Below are 16,699 nucleotides of genomic sequence, written 5' to 3' on the forward strand. Positions count from 1 at the left end.
CGACGCAGGAGACGTGAAGTGGGGGCTACTGTCGCTCCAAGGACGACCTTGTCACCGAACCTTGATAGCAGCCTTAACTTTCGGGTGCTGGGCTCAGGTGGCGAACCGCCAAGCAATACACACCGGCAACCCTTCCTGCCACCGCCAGCCCCTAGTCCCCAGGAGGGCAGGCGCCGCCTTCCCGCCTCCTCTTTGCTTCATGCTTTTGGCACGGAGCTTGCCTCTCCTTTCTCTGCCCCGGGAAACCTGGGTCAGTTCCCGAGGCCACTTGGGGATCCTCGAATCCGTCCTCTGCCCCCCGGGCGTTAAGCCCCCGCTGGACGCGTCATGTCCCGGGTCCAGAGCGCGCCGTTGGCTCGGCAGCTCCCGCGTCCCTTGGAGACGCTCTTCACTTTGTTGCACGCTGCTGCGCCCAGGGCGCTCAAAACAACGGAGCCAAACCCAGCCAGGCATAGACACCGAACCCGCGAGCTTTTTACCTCTGTGCGCTCAGCTCCGACCACGTTGCGGCCCCCCTGGTCATGGAGGGGACCAAGCTGCATCCTGGGGAGGTGGAAGACACATTTCCTTTCCTTCTGCAACCCCACCTTTGGGCCACCTCACCCCGCGCCCAGCCCGCCGCGCGGGAACTGGCAGAGCCGAGCCGCAGGCCGACAGGGGGCGACAAACTGTAAGCTTTTTGGGCAGCGGGCTTTGAGCAGGCTGCAGCCAGCGCTGTGAGGTCCTGGTAGCCAGTAGCTGCCTGTTGAAGGGGTGGGGGATGGAGGGATGTGGGATGTCAAGTGAGGGCCAGCGGGCTCTGACACCCCAGAGAGCCCCGGGCGCCATCCTCCAACCATCTTCCCCAGCCCCAGATGGCCTTAGCCGAGGGCAGTGGGGAGAAGATGCCATCCTGGACTGCACCTGCCCGGCACTCTGCGCCCTACTGGTAGAGATGGGGTGACGTTCCTCTGACAGGGCAGTTGGGCTTTCACCGCGGCACCACCGGCTTTATTTGCTCTTCTCTGAGCTTGCCTTTCGACTCCTCGCCTACAGGGGAAAAAATGGCTTTAGCTGCTTTACCTTCTACTGAGGATGCACTGAGTTACGGATGTTTCGTTTCCCAGGTCTAGGAATCAATCTTTTTTGGTCCAGGGGTCCGACTTGAAATTCAGGCAACGAAAGTCTAGATCAGGGGCTAACAGTTTCCAGACCATCTGGAGAGAACCGAGCGGGGTGCATCCAACTCCCCATGGTCTGGGAGCCCCCATAACTGGTGCGTGCCCAGTCCTCTGCTCCACGCCTTTCCAGAGCTCCTGACTCGGGTTTGCCCACTTTAACCCAAACCATCCTCTTTCCCTCGTCTGTAACCCCGAGACCCTACGTGGTCTCGGACAAGCCTAGCCTAGCCTTCCAGATAGGGCCCCCTCCCCTCACCAGTGCGCTGACTCTCCTCTTCCCAGTCCCCGTGACCTCCCGCAGCCCTCGGAGCCCCAGGCTGCACTACGTTCTCCGTGCTGCGGGAGGGGAGAGTCCTCACGTCTTTCGAACCTGGGTCTTCTTTTTCCAGGGATAATTCTCGCCTGTGGCCCGGCGCCCCAGCCCTGCCAGGCCCCGCGCTCCCTCCATAGAGCCAGATTTATGGCTCAGGCCCTTCTAATCGACACATTCCGACAGGTTGATTAGGAGCCAGCGACGCTCTCTGGTCCGCAGCGGAGGGAAAGGGGTCAGGGACTAGGTCGCCCCTGCTCAGGCTGCGCTGATCTGGTTCATCAGCGCCTCTGGCATCATCGCGCAGCTGTACGGAGCTCTCCGCCGGCTCCCAAGCGCTAGACTCTTGCGGGAAAGGGGCGGGGATTCTTCCCGCTTCCTGAGGAGAACCGGGAGCGCACGAGTGTCCCAGGAACCATGGTACTTCCTAGGTTCCCTCCTAGGTCCCCCTTCTTGCTCCTCCACGTTCAGCCCAACGCCATTGGCGCTTACTGGCCCCCAGCTGGGAATTCCCGAGGCCTGGCCTCCTCGTGTCAGTTCAGTGCAAAACCAGGAGCTTTCTCCCTCCACCTGCTCGCTCCTGGACACTACTGCGTGGCTCCCTCTGTGGCGGCCGCGGTTAGCGACACAGGCTGGGAAATCCAGAACTGGGTGTTGATGCAGGATAGAAATAGAGAAGAGTTGATGGTTAACGCTAAGGCCAAAGAGTTAAGGGCTGCACAAACCCCCACTTAAATGAAGGAGAAAGGGCCCTTCAGTAGTTGATCAAAGACCCCCTGGAAGCCGCAGGTGTTGGGTGAAAGGTGAGGCCAGGCCGCCCCCACGTGGAAGGATGCCGCGTTCCCGGCCTGGGAGAAAGGAATTGTCCTTCAGGCCTGGAGCAGAGCTAAGGCCGCCAGGACGCGCCTGGGGTCTCGAGAAGGCGGCATCCCTGCCTCTGGCAGCAGCAGGTCAGGATCGCTTTCCGACCTGCGTCCTGTCACTTCTTAGAAAGGAATTAGTGTGTGGGGGGCTGTCCGCAGGGAGACAGAATCGAGAATGTGCCCCTCTCACATCCCTCCCTGAAATCATACCATTATCCCAAGGGGGTGGATGGCTACTAAACATAAGAAAGATTTCCTGAGAGCAGGATTGGGGTGTCGGCCAGGAATGGGACACGCGGGAGTAGGCTCCACCGCAAATTGCTTTGGGTCCTCCTCGCCAGGCTCCCTGCACCACCCTGGGCGCTCACCGCGACGCACGCACGTCCGGGGCTGGGGCACTGATACCATTCTTCCCGTGCCCCTGCCCAGAGAGGCGCGGTAGAGGCAGCCACACACTAACTACCTTGCCATGATCAACTTTAATCCTCTGATATCTTCGTAGTAATGGCGGTGGAAGTAGGAATAAAACTAAAACCAAAACTAGTACTAGTACTAATAAGTACTCATCAATTTGAAATGACTACCCCGTCATTCTCAAAACCGGCGGGGTAAGGGGCTTGGAGGGGAGCGGAGGGAGTGAAAGGTCTCAGGCCCAGCTGGGGTTAGGACTTGTGTGTGTGTGTGTGTGTGTGTGTGTGTGTGTGTGTGTGTGTAGGGGGATGGGTTCCGGAGGAGGGCCGAGGTGGGGAGGAGGACAGGAGGAGGGGGTAGAGTTTCAGGGCGGGGAGGGGGGCGCCGGGGTGCAGTGACGGGAACCAATGAGCTGCCAACTCGCGCGTCTCCGGCGTGACTGCCGAGATTGACGTGGAGGACACGTCAAATTGATCCCCGCACGCTGCAGCTTCCCGGTCAGACGAATTTCTCCTAATCGGATGAAGTTCACCCTGGGCCTGGGGTCGCGGGCCTGGAGAGTGTCCTGGGAGCGGGCGGCGGCGGCGGCGGGCCCGGGGGCGGGCGGCGGCACGCTCGGCGGCGGCGCACAACGCGTATCTAGCCCGCGGCCCGGCCGCCGCGGCTCTCGGCTCGCGCGCGCCCTCCCTCTATGCCTCTCCCGCGGCGGCGGCGCCCGAGCTCTCCCGGACTGCGCCGGGCCCAGCCCCGGCCGCCCCGGCGCCAGACAGCTGGCTGGCCCGCGCGCCATGGGTAAGGGGCGGGAGGCAGGCAGGGCGCGGGCGGGCTGACGAGGTGGGCTGTGTCCTGGCGCCTCCCTTCTCTCTCGCCTGCTTTCCCCGGGGTATCCGGTCCTGGGTCCCGGAGGATCCGCGCTCTCCGCACGCCCCCAGCCCTCGGTGGGGTGGGGTGGGGTGGGGGGAAGTTCCATGTACCGAGGGAAGGGATGTCTCAAGTAGACGCACCAAAAGTCGCGAAAGGGCACGTAGGGCTGAAGCGCCCGGCACCCCCTTGCGGTCCCTACGCCCCCACTCACTCCCGGAGCCGGAGTCAGTCCGTTTGCTCTCAGATTCTGGGTACCCGCGGGTCGTCTTCGGAGGTGCGCCTGGGTGCGTCCCCTAGCCCCGTGCGACCACCCTTGGCTAACCCCCCGGTGTTTCTCCCCCTGCGGCTCACTCTCGTCGGGCGCGTCCGCAGAGCAGACGTACGGCGAGGTGAACCAGCTGGGCGGTGTGTTCGTCAACGGCCGCCCCCTGCCCAATGCCATCCGCTTGCGCATCGTGGAGCTGGCGCAGCTGGGCATCCGACCCTGTGACATCAGCCGGCAGCTTCGCGTATCCCACGGCTGCGTGAGCAAGATCCTGGCGCGCTACAACGAGACCGGCTCCATCCTGCCCGGGGCCATTGGGGGCAGCAAACCCCGCGTCACCACCCCTAACGTGGTCAAGCACATCCGGGACTACAAGCAGGGCGACCCTGGCATCTTTGCCTGGGAGATCCGCGACCGGCTGCTGGCCGACGGCGTCTGCGACAAGTACAACGTGCCCTCTGTGAGCTCCATAAGCCGCATCCTGCGCAATAAGATTGGCAGCCTGGCGCAGCCCGGGCCCTACGAGTCAAGCAAGCAGCCGCCGCCGCAGCCGGCGCTGCCCTACAACCACATTTATCAGTACCCCTACCCCAGCCCCGTGTCGCCCACGGGTGCCAAGATGGGCAGCCACCACGGGGTCCCGGGCACAGCAGGCCACGTCAGCATCCCTCGTTCATGGCCCTCAGCGCACTCGGTCAGCAACATCCTGGGCATCCGGACGTTTATGGAGCAAACAGGTCAGTCGTGGCCGTCTTCTGTTGCCTTCTTGAAAGGGGCAGAATTGGAGATTGGGGGCAGGGGGTGGGGAGGACAGGCAGGCAGGTGAGGGGCCACACTCTCCATCCTGCTCAGACCAGTTTTGGCTCAGGGGAAGGCTCAGGGCTGGCTGGGGAGGCTGAGGGTCCTGGACCTTCTGTGGGAGTCCTTGGACATCTTGATCTTTTTATGACAAATATGGAAAATATTTCCCAAATAGAAGAGTAATCGCCAACGGCAAATTCGGAGGCCTGAAATTGCGCTTTTTCATTCTTCCAAAAAGTATGCAAACCCCTATCGCCAGATCTAAGCCAAACAAACCGCAAAGTCATGTCTGCAACCCCTTCTTAAGATCTCAATCTTTTGGGATCCCTCACCATTCCCCAAAGAGTTCTATCCCTCCCAGGCCCAAAGGCTCTTTTGAGTAAAAGGCAGAGCGGCCTTCTGGCCGGTCCTGTCGAGCGGCCTAGATCTCCAGCAGGCCGGGCGGCCTTGCAGGCCCTGGAGCCGGGATCCCCGATGACGGCGCCCCTGGGCTGCAGCCATCCTCTGGGTGAAAGTTCACAAGGATTTGCTCTTTGCCTGCAATTAGAATTCAGCAAACTGTCGGTCATCTCTCTAGGTGGGGAGTGAGGCGGCGGGAGACAGAGAGGTTTGGGGCGGCCTTGGTGCCGGGCTCAGCTCCGGGGAAGAACGCGTGTGGGCCGGGACTGAGTCCCGAGTCTCTTCGCACTGTTCCCTGCCCTCAGCAGCCGGCCAGGGAATGGCGCGCTCTCGGGTGAGCAGACTGAGGAGGAGGGTAAGAAACAAAATTCACCGTAGCCCAAGAGAGAGGAGGGGCGGCCAGAAAGAATCTGAATGCTTAGTTCCAGCTGCAGAGAGGCGCGCCTCCGAGGCCGCGAACACGCTTTGTTTCTTCTCGTGGCTCAAACCCAGCCTGGGCTGCCGGCTGGAGCCCAAGCTTCCCATGGAGCGACCGGTGGGCAGCTGGCTGGGAGGTGACCTCACCAGGCCTGCGCTCAGATCTGGAGTTTTCTCTCGGTTCCCTGCGCGCACACGTGCGCGAGGAGCAGACGTGTCCCGGACGCGCGTGGGTCGCTGGGTTGCCGCTCTTTTAGGAGACCCAGGAAGTCTCCGGAGGCAGTTCTGAGTAGAACCGTCTCCCAGCTCTCCAGACAGGGAGACTTTGAGAAACCCATAATCTCATGAGCCGTTTCTCATGAGCCTGCTGTGGATTTGAACTTGGACCTTTCTGGGAGCCGCCTCTGGACAGCAGAAAGGCCGATTTGGCGGTGTGCAACTAGCCCCTGCCCCACGCGCCGCCTCCCCGCCGGAGGACTCCGTTTTCGTGGGAAGCGGGTCGAGGGCTGGGAGAGCGAGGAGCAGGCCCTGCCGCCTTCCTTCCCTCTGCCCGCTAGGAGTGAAAGCGAAACCCCATGCCCCTCCAGCTGGCCCTCCGCCTCCGCTCAACTCGGAGCGTCCGACCACCTCGGGTGTTCGGAAGACCCTCGGCCGCGCCCTCGGATACGAGCTGAGTGCGCGTAGCTCGTGTGTAGACGTCCGGCCTGTGGGGCCGCTCGCGTGCGTGCCCAGCGCGGATTCGGATGCCCCTTCTAATCCGTCCTGTGTCCCCCGCAGGGGCTCTGGCGGGCAGCGAAGGCACCGCCTACTCCCCCAAGATGGAAGACTGGGCCAGCGTGAACCGCGCGGCCTTCCCTGCCACCTCCGCAGTGAACGGGTTGGAGAAACCTGCCTTGGAGGCCGACATTAAATACACTCAGGTAACCGAGAGGCAGGGGAAGGAGCTGTCCTTAATTAGGGGAGCAGAAGGGTTGGGAGAGTGCAGGGTGGGGGAAGAGAGAGCAAGAGAAGAGAGCGCTCTCCGAGTGTCTGGCCGCCTTCGGCGGGCTTCTGCGCCCGCACATTCCTGTCCTTTCAAGTGCACTGGTTTGGGGGAGGCCGGCTTTCGAGGGGATTGACTTGCCTTTTGCCGAGATACTTTTGCTAAAAAAGCTGGAACCCAGACCACAGATGGTTGAGGACTGACTCCCTTTCTCTAAATTTTGGATGGTGGATACCATGATCCCCTCACCTTTCATTATTATTTATAACAATTTGAGTGGAAATCACTTTGCCCGAGTTCTTACTAGAAAAATTAGAGGTCAGGCCTCGCGTGGGGACAATGGAGGGGACAGCGGGGGAAAATGAGGGTCCCCCATCTCAGCAATTGCATGTGCTGGAGAAGGCGGTGGAATTGCCTGCTGCTGAGGGTCTGTCCCTCTCTATCCGCACAGTCTGCCTCCGGCCTCTCCGCAGTGGGCGGCTTCCTCCCGGCCTGCGCCTACCCGGCCCCCAACCAGCACATGTACAGCGCGCCGGCCGGCGGCTACCTCGCCCCAGGCGCGCCCTGGCCGCCGGCGCAGGCCTCCTCGCTGGCGACCCCCGGGGCCGGCGTCACCGTGCACGGCGGGGAGCTCGCCACTGCGATGACCTTCAAGCATCCCAACAGAGAAGGTGAGGGGCGCTGGCGGGGAGGGGGTCGGATGGTGCCAGGAGGGTTAGGGAGGGTGCAAGGGAGGGGGTGTGAGCCTGGGAAAAGGTGGTGAGAGAGAGCGAGAGACAGGCTGCGGTGGGTACCGGGCGTAAATCCTTCCTCCGCATTAAACGTTAAGCCTGTAGCTTCCTGGAGCAGATTAATTTCTAACAGGTGTATGCCTTGTCCCTAGAAAGGCAGACAGAGGTTGAGAGACTGACCCCCCCCGCCCCCCCCCCCGCGGTGTATGGAAAGAAAAGAAAGAGAGTCAGACTGGTGAACAGGACTCCTAGGTTTGGATCTTGTTCTTGTGCCCTTGGCCAAGTTTATGCTCCTCTCTGGGTCTCAGTTTTTCCATCCATAGAAGGGTCTAGTAGGCACCCTCCAGGGTCACCTTTCTGTGGCCTGTGGAGCTTTGTCTTCTATGGTGGACCTGCTATGACACCTGAATCCTACAGGTGGGGTTGGACCTGCCCTGGCACCTGGAGCTGAACCTGGATCCTTCCAGGCACTGCCCATCTGTTTCTCCCAGGTTGTTTTTTTTTATTTTTTTAGCAGGCCCTGGTCTCCCCTTGGATTCATTTTCTTAAACACATCCTTTGAGAAAGGAGAGAGCATATCAGTGATGTGTCTCTAAGTCTTCTGAACTCTGTGTGGTTTGGGGTCCTTCTTTCTGTGGGAAATGTGGCTGGGAGTTCTCCTTCCTTCTCCTGCTCTTCTTCCCTCTCCTCCAGAAATCTACTCCCGGGTAAGCCAACTAACAGATTTGAGGCAATTAATTGGCAGTCAACAGTGTGAGAGGTGTCTTCTTACACTAACCTTGGGTTCTGGTTTTTCCTATAACTTTGGAAAAGCTCACCTGCCCTTGAGTTCTCATTTTCCCCATTGGTGAAAAGAGTGGCTGGATTTGCTAATTTTGAACCTGCCTGCTTTTAGGATCTGAGCCCTAGAAATTTCCAACTGCAATTACCCTGGGAAAGGGAGGAGTCACCTCAGGGATTCCCACCCCAGCAGCGAAGGAGACAGGGAACAAACCTGGGGGGCAGCATGGGGCAGAGGGGTGTTCCAGGTCACAAAAGGATCTTTAATAACTGATCCACCTCACACTTGCCAGGGCCGAAGTGGGGGGCAGGTAGCACTGGGCAGGCCACCGGGGACAGGAGGGAGTTTCCTCCTTGGTGATGCCCAGGCAAAAACCTTTATTTCCAAGTAGTCTCAGTGAGACACGATAGCATGATCCAGGAGAGAGGGAGAGGGAGAGAGGGAAGCAGAGAGAGAGAGGATTAAGATGCTACCGGTATCAGTCAAGTGGAGGAACAAAAATATTTTTCTATTTTCGTCTTTGCTAGAGCACAAACATCCTGGGCTATGAATTTACAAAAACTGAGAATTAGAATTCCTTTAAGCTTTAAATTTAATTTAAATAAAGGATACCACCACTTGTTCATTTATAAGAAAATCCAAGTGAAAGAAATAAAAAAAATCGAGAATTAGAACTCCTTTAAGCTTCCCTTTTAAGGACAGATAAGGGGTCTCAGAGTGGGTGCTTTGCGCAGAGTCTTGTCCTTGGCCTGGAATCTACGTGTTTTCTCTACAACTGAGGTTATCTGTTGAATTAGAAATCAAAATGGAATTTACCTCATTACACCCATTACACAAATCCTTTAATAAGAGGTTCATTTGAATTAGAAAAGTATATACACAAATTTAAGTGATTTCTCCTGGGCTGATCGCAAGGAAGGAAGACTTAGAAAAAGGACTCACTATCTTCAGAGCGATACCCTCGTTTGCTAACAGAGCCACTTTGTCCTGGGGCATTTCAAGCGCTACCTTAGAAACAAATTATGACATGCAGTTCTAAATTCTAAGCTAACTCTAGTTAATTTGTGGGGGAGGGGACTCATTGTTGGTTGATTTCTTTAGAAGGTACTTTCATTTCAGAAATACAAAGACATTGAATGGCACTGGCATCCATGTCCATTTTACCATTATAGTATCTTCCTATTATGAAACATCCCACCCATTGTCAAAATCTGCTACATAGTTATTAGCAGTAATTAGCTACATTAATAATTAACTATATTAGCAATAATTAACTACATTAGTTATTAAATCAATAATTTAATTTCCCGATCCTCACAGTTCTTTAAAGATCCACGTAAAGGATCATTGAATAAATCAGGTCCATCATTAAAAATGATTTCTCAAGTTGGCATACAAGTGTTTGTGTTTGAACAAGAACATAAAACTAATGAGAATTACATACCTACGTGGGTTATGGATTTTTACTCTTCTTCTCACTGGCAGAAAAGCTGATTTCAAAGACACCCCCCAAAAAACCTAGTCTTTGAAAAATTACAAAGCAAAGTAATATGAATCACTGCCTTCAATTTTCTAATCATTGCTTAAGAAATTATCTTCAAAGAAACCTATCCCACAAGACAGTTTACTATCATTAGTTGTTGTTCAATTCATAAGAATAGTAGGAATAGCATTTACTGAATTTTTTCAGTAAGAAAAAATTTGTTTACTGAAAGCAACTGAATATCATGAATGTTCAGTAAAAAACAAAATTTTGATCATCTAGTCAACAAAAGCACAACATACACACACAATAATGTATATTGTAACATGTATTTCAATATGTCCTCCACATCAGGTGCAAATGAACATTGACAGTTATCCTAAGAGAAGCTTAATCATAATGTCGTTATGCAGTACAATTTCTTAATTTTATCTTGGTAAGGGGTAGTGAGTCTGGGTTCCCTATTATGTAGGCAAGAAAATATGATTTACATTTCCCATCCGTGAAAGGAAAGTTTAATTCTTGGGAACTGGGAGAACAGGCAAGTTCCATTTCATCTACATGTGGAGGGGCGGTGATATTCTAGGACTCTCCACATCCACCCAAATGTTTTTTCATAGCCAAGGCAGGACCATCTCCCTCCACCCCCACAGGTGACAGACCCCACCAGACGTTCCCTCAAGACAACTGGTATTTCCAGTGTGTTTTCAGAAACCATCAAAACCTCATGGTTCTAAAATACCTAGCAGGGGGGCTTTGGAAAGAGTAAAGATTTGGAAATCAAATCTATAAGATATTGCATAAGCTCAAAGAAAATGTGTTGTTTATATTTGTTAAAGATAACTCGCCGCTTCCTTCTAGTTATCTCTGCTCAGAAATAATTCTTGAAGGATCCTAAAAGAACACTTTGCCGGGGGTATCACAAGGGCGCAAGCGTTCTGGGCGGGAGAGCTCCGCCGCCGCCGCCCACCCGGGTCTCATTTGACCACGCCCTGGAGACCCTTTCTCAGGCCCCCGCCACTGTTCCCCCCTCCTATGGTCCCATTGGCCCTGCAGTCGCAGTCTCAATATTTTAAAAACGCTTGTCCCCGTTCCTGCCCCCTAAAGATTAAACGAGCCCACAGAGCGCTTACCGCCGCCGGCGCAAGCCTCCGAGGCCCTCACGACTAACCCACTCACATTGCCCCGGGGTCCCGCTGGTGGGAAACGAGGGGAGCGGGGTCCTAGGGGGAGGGAGTGGCTCGCACAGAGCTAAAAAAGCAGCAGCAGGGTTCGCCCTTGTAGAGTGGGGTGGAATCTGTCCCAGGGCTCCTGGATGTTTATTTTTCACAAGTTCATTTTCTCCCTCGTCTCTAAGGCAACCGGCCCTTGGCTGGGAAACCTCCTCCTTCTCAGATGTTGTCTAAACAGGTCCTCACCTTGAAGTGTGTGTATAGAGTGGAAAGAAAAGGTCTGAAAACACCGTTGGCTAGGCGGCCACAACTGTGTTTAGGAAAGAGAGCTGAGAGGCGGGCGAGAGCGGAGCGGTCACTGTCCTGGAAAGGTCTTTAGACGCTTCAAAGTCTCTGTGAAGCCAGATATGTGTGTGTGCGCTCGTGTGTGTTTCCCCTGCACAGAGGTGTACCGCCCAGCTCTGCAGCCACAGCAAGGAAAAAAAAAAGTCCAGAGTTGGACTTGATGGGGGAAAAAAGAAAGTTGAAAATAGGCGCCTTTGGCTATAAACAAGCTTATACCTCCTACTGCAGGAGAAGCTGAGCGGGCCGGGATTGGGAAAGGAAAAACAGGTTGCACAATCGTGGCGTCACTTTTCTGGCTTCCAGAAGCAAAAACTGGGCCCCTTCCCCAAACCCTAAATAATAGAGCAAAGTGCAGAATGCCGCCTGATCCGGCAAGTCCAGTGTCACTTAATCTGGAGGCCCGCAGGCCCCAGGACGTGCTGTGTCCACAGTGGGGAGCGCATCTGGATTCCCGGGCCGCGGGGGCATAACGGAGTCTGCTGCCCACTTAAAGCGCGACCGCCTCCTCTGTCGGATGGATCCCCATTGCCCCAGGCCCTCTACAAGGGGCGTATTTGGGGACCCGCTCCCCATTCGATTTCCCACTCCCCGCCGCGAGCGCCCGGAGCTTGGAGGGACAGCTGACCGGACGCGCTGGCAGCTCCTCGGGCCTGTGCGCGCGGCTGGGGTCCGGGGTGGGTGGGCGCGGGTCAGGAAGAGGGGCCGCGCGGATCTCGGCTCCCTGCTCCCTTCCGCTGAAGTCTCGAGTCCGAGAACTTACTTCCCGCGCTCGGCGGCGCACGGTCCGCAGCGCCTCCCTGAGCCGGTGCCTCCTTTATTGAACCGGCGCGGGGCAGAGGGAAGCAACCGGGCCAGCGGTCAGGAGCGTTTGCAAAATGATCTTTCGAGGACAGCCAATTGCCAAGGCTGTCCTCGCGAGTGATTTCCTTAAGGGGACAGGACAGGGTGGGCGCCAGCGGGCGCATGGAGCCCTCGGAGAGCTCGGATCTTGTTTCCTTCTTCCTAACGCCTGAGGTATTGAGCGCGCGCCACAGCATTCACCCCTGGATCCTCACGCTGTCACCCCCGGTTTCGGTCGTCCTGAGTCCCCGGGTCGCTGGCCCTACGCTGCGCCAGGCAGTGACCCGACGCTTCTGTGCTTCCTCCCGCAGTGGTCGACCGGAAGCCGCCCAGCCCCGGTGGCAAGGCCCCGGACGGCCTCAGTAGCTTACATGGACTGCCCATCCCGGCCTCGACCTCCTAGGGCAGCGCTTCCCCGAGCCCGAGCCCGAGCCCCGAGGAAGCGGCGGACCGGCGGGAGGACCGGGGCGCGAAGCTGGGCCCTGCAGCCTGGGCGGCGCCCGCAGGACCCGAGGACACGTCGAGGTGGTGCCGGCAGGCCCGCGGGGGGCACGCCCGTCAGCCCCTAGGCCTCGCCCTGCCTTCCGGCCTTGCGGCCACACTTTCTTCATTGGCCAGGGTTTTTAGGCTTTTCTGAACTTGGGCTTTAGACGTTTGCACCGTCGTCACGATCTCTGCTCCGACGTGGCCTCCCTTGCCCTACCAGCCTCAGGCATCTTTTCCGACTTCTCCCGGAATTGTTCGGCACCCTTCCTCTCTCCCTTTTCTCTTCCCTCTCTCCCTCTTTCCGGCTGTCTCTCGCTTCCCTTCTTCCTTTCCTTCCTCCTTCCTTCCTACCCCATCTTCCTTTCCTTTCTCGCTTTCCCCTTCCTTCCCTTTGCCCTCTTTATTTTTCTCCCCTCCATCCCCCCCGCTTTCCTTCCTCCTTTTCCCCTATCTACCGTGCTCCCTTACTGTGGTCCAAGCCGGTCCACCGGCCACCACCTCCACCACCTTCTCTCTTTGTCGTCTTTTAGTCATGACTGTTTCTCTCCATTGTACTGTTTCCCTGACCCCCACTGCCTTACCGTGAGCCCCACCAGGTCTCCACGACAGTCCCTCCCCTCTTTAGCCTCACCCCTCTGGGCCCCCCAGGCCTAAGGGAGGAGGCTTGGAACTAGGAAGTGGACAGAGAAGCCACAGCCTTTATTTTATATTTTAATAACAATGAACCTGAACAAAACCCCAGTGAACTGTCGTCTCCCCTCCCTCCCGTCCAAGGGCGTTGTCTGGAAATTTGTATTTTCTCAGTGCCCAGTGGCTGGGCTTCTCTTTTCTTCCTGTGAGATGATGTCACCCCCAGAGAAGATTGGGGTAGGAGTAAGGGTGCTGGAGCCATGGTGTTTTCTGTGGCTAGAAAATCTGGAGCCCTGGAGGTGCCGCCTTCCACCCTCACGCCCCACACAGGGAATCTGACACATGGTAAATGAATCAGCACTGTTTTTGGTATTCAGAGGCCGGCACATTGTTAAGCTACAAACTGTTTCCGGGTTCAAAGGTGCAATCTGGCTTCTGGTTTGCAAGGGCTGGGGGTCAGAAAACCCCAGAAAATGCCTTCTAGGGCAGGACACAAGGGCTATGAACTGCTTCCCAGTTCAGGTGCACTGGTGGCGGGACCCTGGACATGAAACCACAGTTTTTGTAGTCATAAAGATGTCACTGGTGAGAGTCTGACACCACCTGTTAAACGTGAGTGCCTTTGAATAAAGGAAAGCATCTGAAGGGAGCTTTGTAAGGGTGAGCAAGCCTGTGTCCAGTCTGGAGTGCTGTGGAGGTGTGCCCCACGTCCTCTAGCCCCTGAATTTCCACCGTGAACACGATTCAGAGGGAATCAGTTTAGCGGTTTACTCATTAGCACTTGCAACCCAGGTTAGGCTGGACATCATCTGGGATTAGTCCCAGGAAACTCCAGGTCAGCCCTGGGGAACTGAGATAGAAAGGCAATATGCAGAAATCATCCTAAAATGAAGTTAATCCTTAGAGGAATAAAGTGGGCAAAAGGCAGTGAGCAGCAATGGAGGACGTTTCCACAACATTTCTAACATTCTGAAAGCTGAAGAAAATCATTGAAAGCTACCACTTCATCTGGGGATTTCTCACTACAAAGGGTTCTCTGGCTAATTGTTTTGTTTTTCCTCCCTGTGTTTGGCTTTCTCAAACTGATGGAAGAGATTTTTGAATTGAAGGTTTTGCTTGTAAGTGGAGCTATCCGCTTGGATGTATGGAGGGAACCAGTGGGGAAATTATTTTCATTGCATCTCATTGCAGTCATACCTGCTGAAGGTATTAGTCATAAAAGAATATCTAATTTTTTCATATAGGAACTTTTCTTCCCAGGTTTTCAAAATCTCTTGCCTTTAAAAAAAGTTCCATTTTATAGACAGGAATATTGAGGGCTAGATATTCGGTTTATTTTCTCTAGACCGTACAGCAAGCTACAAATTACAGGGCTTGGGCACAGAAACTGGGTGACACCATCTCATCAGAGAGCCAGGATTGGGGCTAGAACTTGGAGCCTGGGGTCCTCAGCTTTCTGTGCCTTCATTTCCTGCAGAGAGGCTGGTCATAACGATAATAGGAATAGGGTGTGAAAAGGAAGCATGCTCTCAAGTCCCCTGTCCTCTCAGCCTGTCTTCATGTGCTCAGATGAGCTTTGCATGCTCACTCATTGACAGGATTTTCAAGTGTCCATGCTTGCTGCCTGGAGGACCACTGGCTTGCCTGAGCAAGGAAGAGGGCATCTTCCCCTTCATGAAGAAATGAGAAGAATCTATATAACCAGGCTCTATCTCTGAATATTCACTTCCCACTCTGATTTTGGGCTGACCGGGATGAAGGGTGAGAAGAGCTGGAAAATACTACCCAGGAAGGATGCCTGTATTATAAATGCCACCTGCAAGGGGAGGCACTTTCCGATCTGTCTTCTGGGGTTCCCCTTATCCGGCGGCTGGAGGTGGGTCTTTCGGAGTCCTTGGCTCTGGGGTGTGCATTCATGGAGGGCGGGCAGCATCCAGTCCCGGTGCCTACAGGCTTTGACATTTCATGTGAGATATGCAGGGACATCCCTTCCCTCCAGAGGCTGTGGGCCATGGGAAGTCCCAGTGAGCTTGGGTTAAATCCCTGCTCCACTGTAATGCAACAGAGGCCTGTGACCTCTCTGAGCCTCCGTGTTCCTGTCTTTGAAATGCACCATCCTGTGTGGTGACAGCCACAGTGACCTGACCTGGAGTAAGACAGGCACTGGTGGTGCTTCACCTTCCTGGAGATGATTTTGCTGTTAACAAAGGGTAGGAGAGTCATTTCTATGGTTGATGGGGGACCCAGAATTTAAACATTTTTCAAAAGATGATCCCATTGGAATATTGCATTTCTGTCCTCCGTGCATATGGATCTGTGGAGGTACTGGGGACTCATGATAAAATTACATAGTACCGTGTTGGGTGGAACAATTTGAGAAAGAATCACTCCCTAAAGGCTATTTGTCTTTGCTCTAGTACCTGCCTTTTATCATTTTTTTAAGTTAAGAATAAGTTTTTTTAAATATAGAGAAGTAATAAAAAGAAAATAAACAAAATATGACATATAATTACTCAAATAACCCTTTGATTTTTTGAGAGAATGAAAGTAATATATGTACATCATTAGAAAATTCTAGCAGTACAGAAACACTGAAATGAAATGTGAAAGTTTCTTCTTACCCTTAAAGGTAGAACATTATTACAATATTTTATGAAGTTGTTCTAGGAAAAAAATTGCAGACAGCAGAATATCTCAGTTTCTGTATACGTGCTATTTACAACTGCACATGAAGAGTTGTACTAGATACCCACGGACATGGTCTAGAGATCTGATCTTTGCATACTAGCAGCTTCAGCTCCACCGTATTCACTTTCTTCTCTTGAGTGGATGCATGTCAACAAGGGTTTATTAAAAACAGTATTTGTAAAGAGGGCCGGCTTCATGCTTTAAATGAATAAAGACAGGATTTTGTTGCATTCATTGTTGGAGGAAGTTCTTAGAATGGACTGTAATAACTTCTCCGGGAAAGGTGGCTGCTATTTGGCAAGGAGAAAGGAAAGCAAACCAAAGGGAAGGAGACAGAGGGACAACAGACACAGAGCTTTGTCCTTTCTGAAGACATCCTGACTTGTTCAACAGATCACCGAAGGGCATTCAAAGTAGGAAGGGGCTGGGGCATGAAGGGAGTCAGTCTCTGTAGGTCAGGAAAGAGACACGGAAGCAAAGGGGTGGGGAAGAATCTTGTTTGAAGAAATATTGCAAATGTCCAATACTGGCACAAGCATTCCTTTAACCTATGGCAAATTCACTTGAAATCCACGTGGAATTAACCTCCTGATGAATGAATGCCGCTCATTGACAGCTGTGTTTCCCTATGTTTGTTTTTTGAGTCCTGTTAAAGAGGATGGGATTTATTTAATTGAATGGTGGTCCAGGTTAAAGCACTCTGTAGGTTTCCTGGCATCAGCTTCCCTAGCTAGAATTACATTGGCCTGGGTTTCTTTTCAAAAGAAACTCGACCTGCTCCATGTTATGCTAAATAATGTGAATTTAGAGTCTTGCCAAAACGTGCCCGAGGAGCTCAGTTGAAAGGATTGTGCATCCAGACAGGCTATGTAATGAGAAACATTCTATTTTCCTCTTTTAATGGGTGGGAATTATGCACAAAATGGTATTTGGTCTTACCTTGACCTTGCTATCTGAATTATAGCCTCCCTCATTCAAGAAATGTCCCGCGGCCGAGATATTTCTGGCAAAACTATTGGATCTCAACTTAAAAAAAATTCTCCTGCTTTTGGATTCTTTCTTTAAAGGGCA

General features: G+C 54.0%; 1 protein-coding gene across 1 annotated transcript; it reads left to right on the forward strand.

Annotated features, from left to right (window-relative positions):
- Nucleotides 1-3,265: 3,265 nt before the first annotated feature.
- Nucleotides 3,266-12,227, forward strand: PAX1 (paired box 1). The gene is made up of 5 exons (XM_004441949.3): nucleotides 3,266-3,536; nucleotides 3,981-4,610; nucleotides 6,268-6,410; nucleotides 6,924-7,143; nucleotides 12,136-12,227. Exons 1-5 carry the CDS (start codon nucleotides 3,266-3,268, stop codon nucleotides 12,225-12,227), a joined length of 1,356 nt encoding a protein of 451 aa, XP_004442006.1.
- The last annotated feature ends 4,472 nt before the right edge of the window (nucleotides 12,228-16,699 follow it).

The sequence above is a fragment of the Ceratotherium simum genome, chromosome 21 (genome assembly GCF_057802395.1).
Source record: "Ceratotherium simum simum isolate JZ-2026a chromosome 21, ASM5780239v1, whole genome shotgun sequence".
Classification (NCBI taxonomy): domain Eukaryota; kingdom Metazoa; phylum Chordata; class Mammalia; order Perissodactyla; family Rhinocerotidae; genus Ceratotherium; species Ceratotherium simum.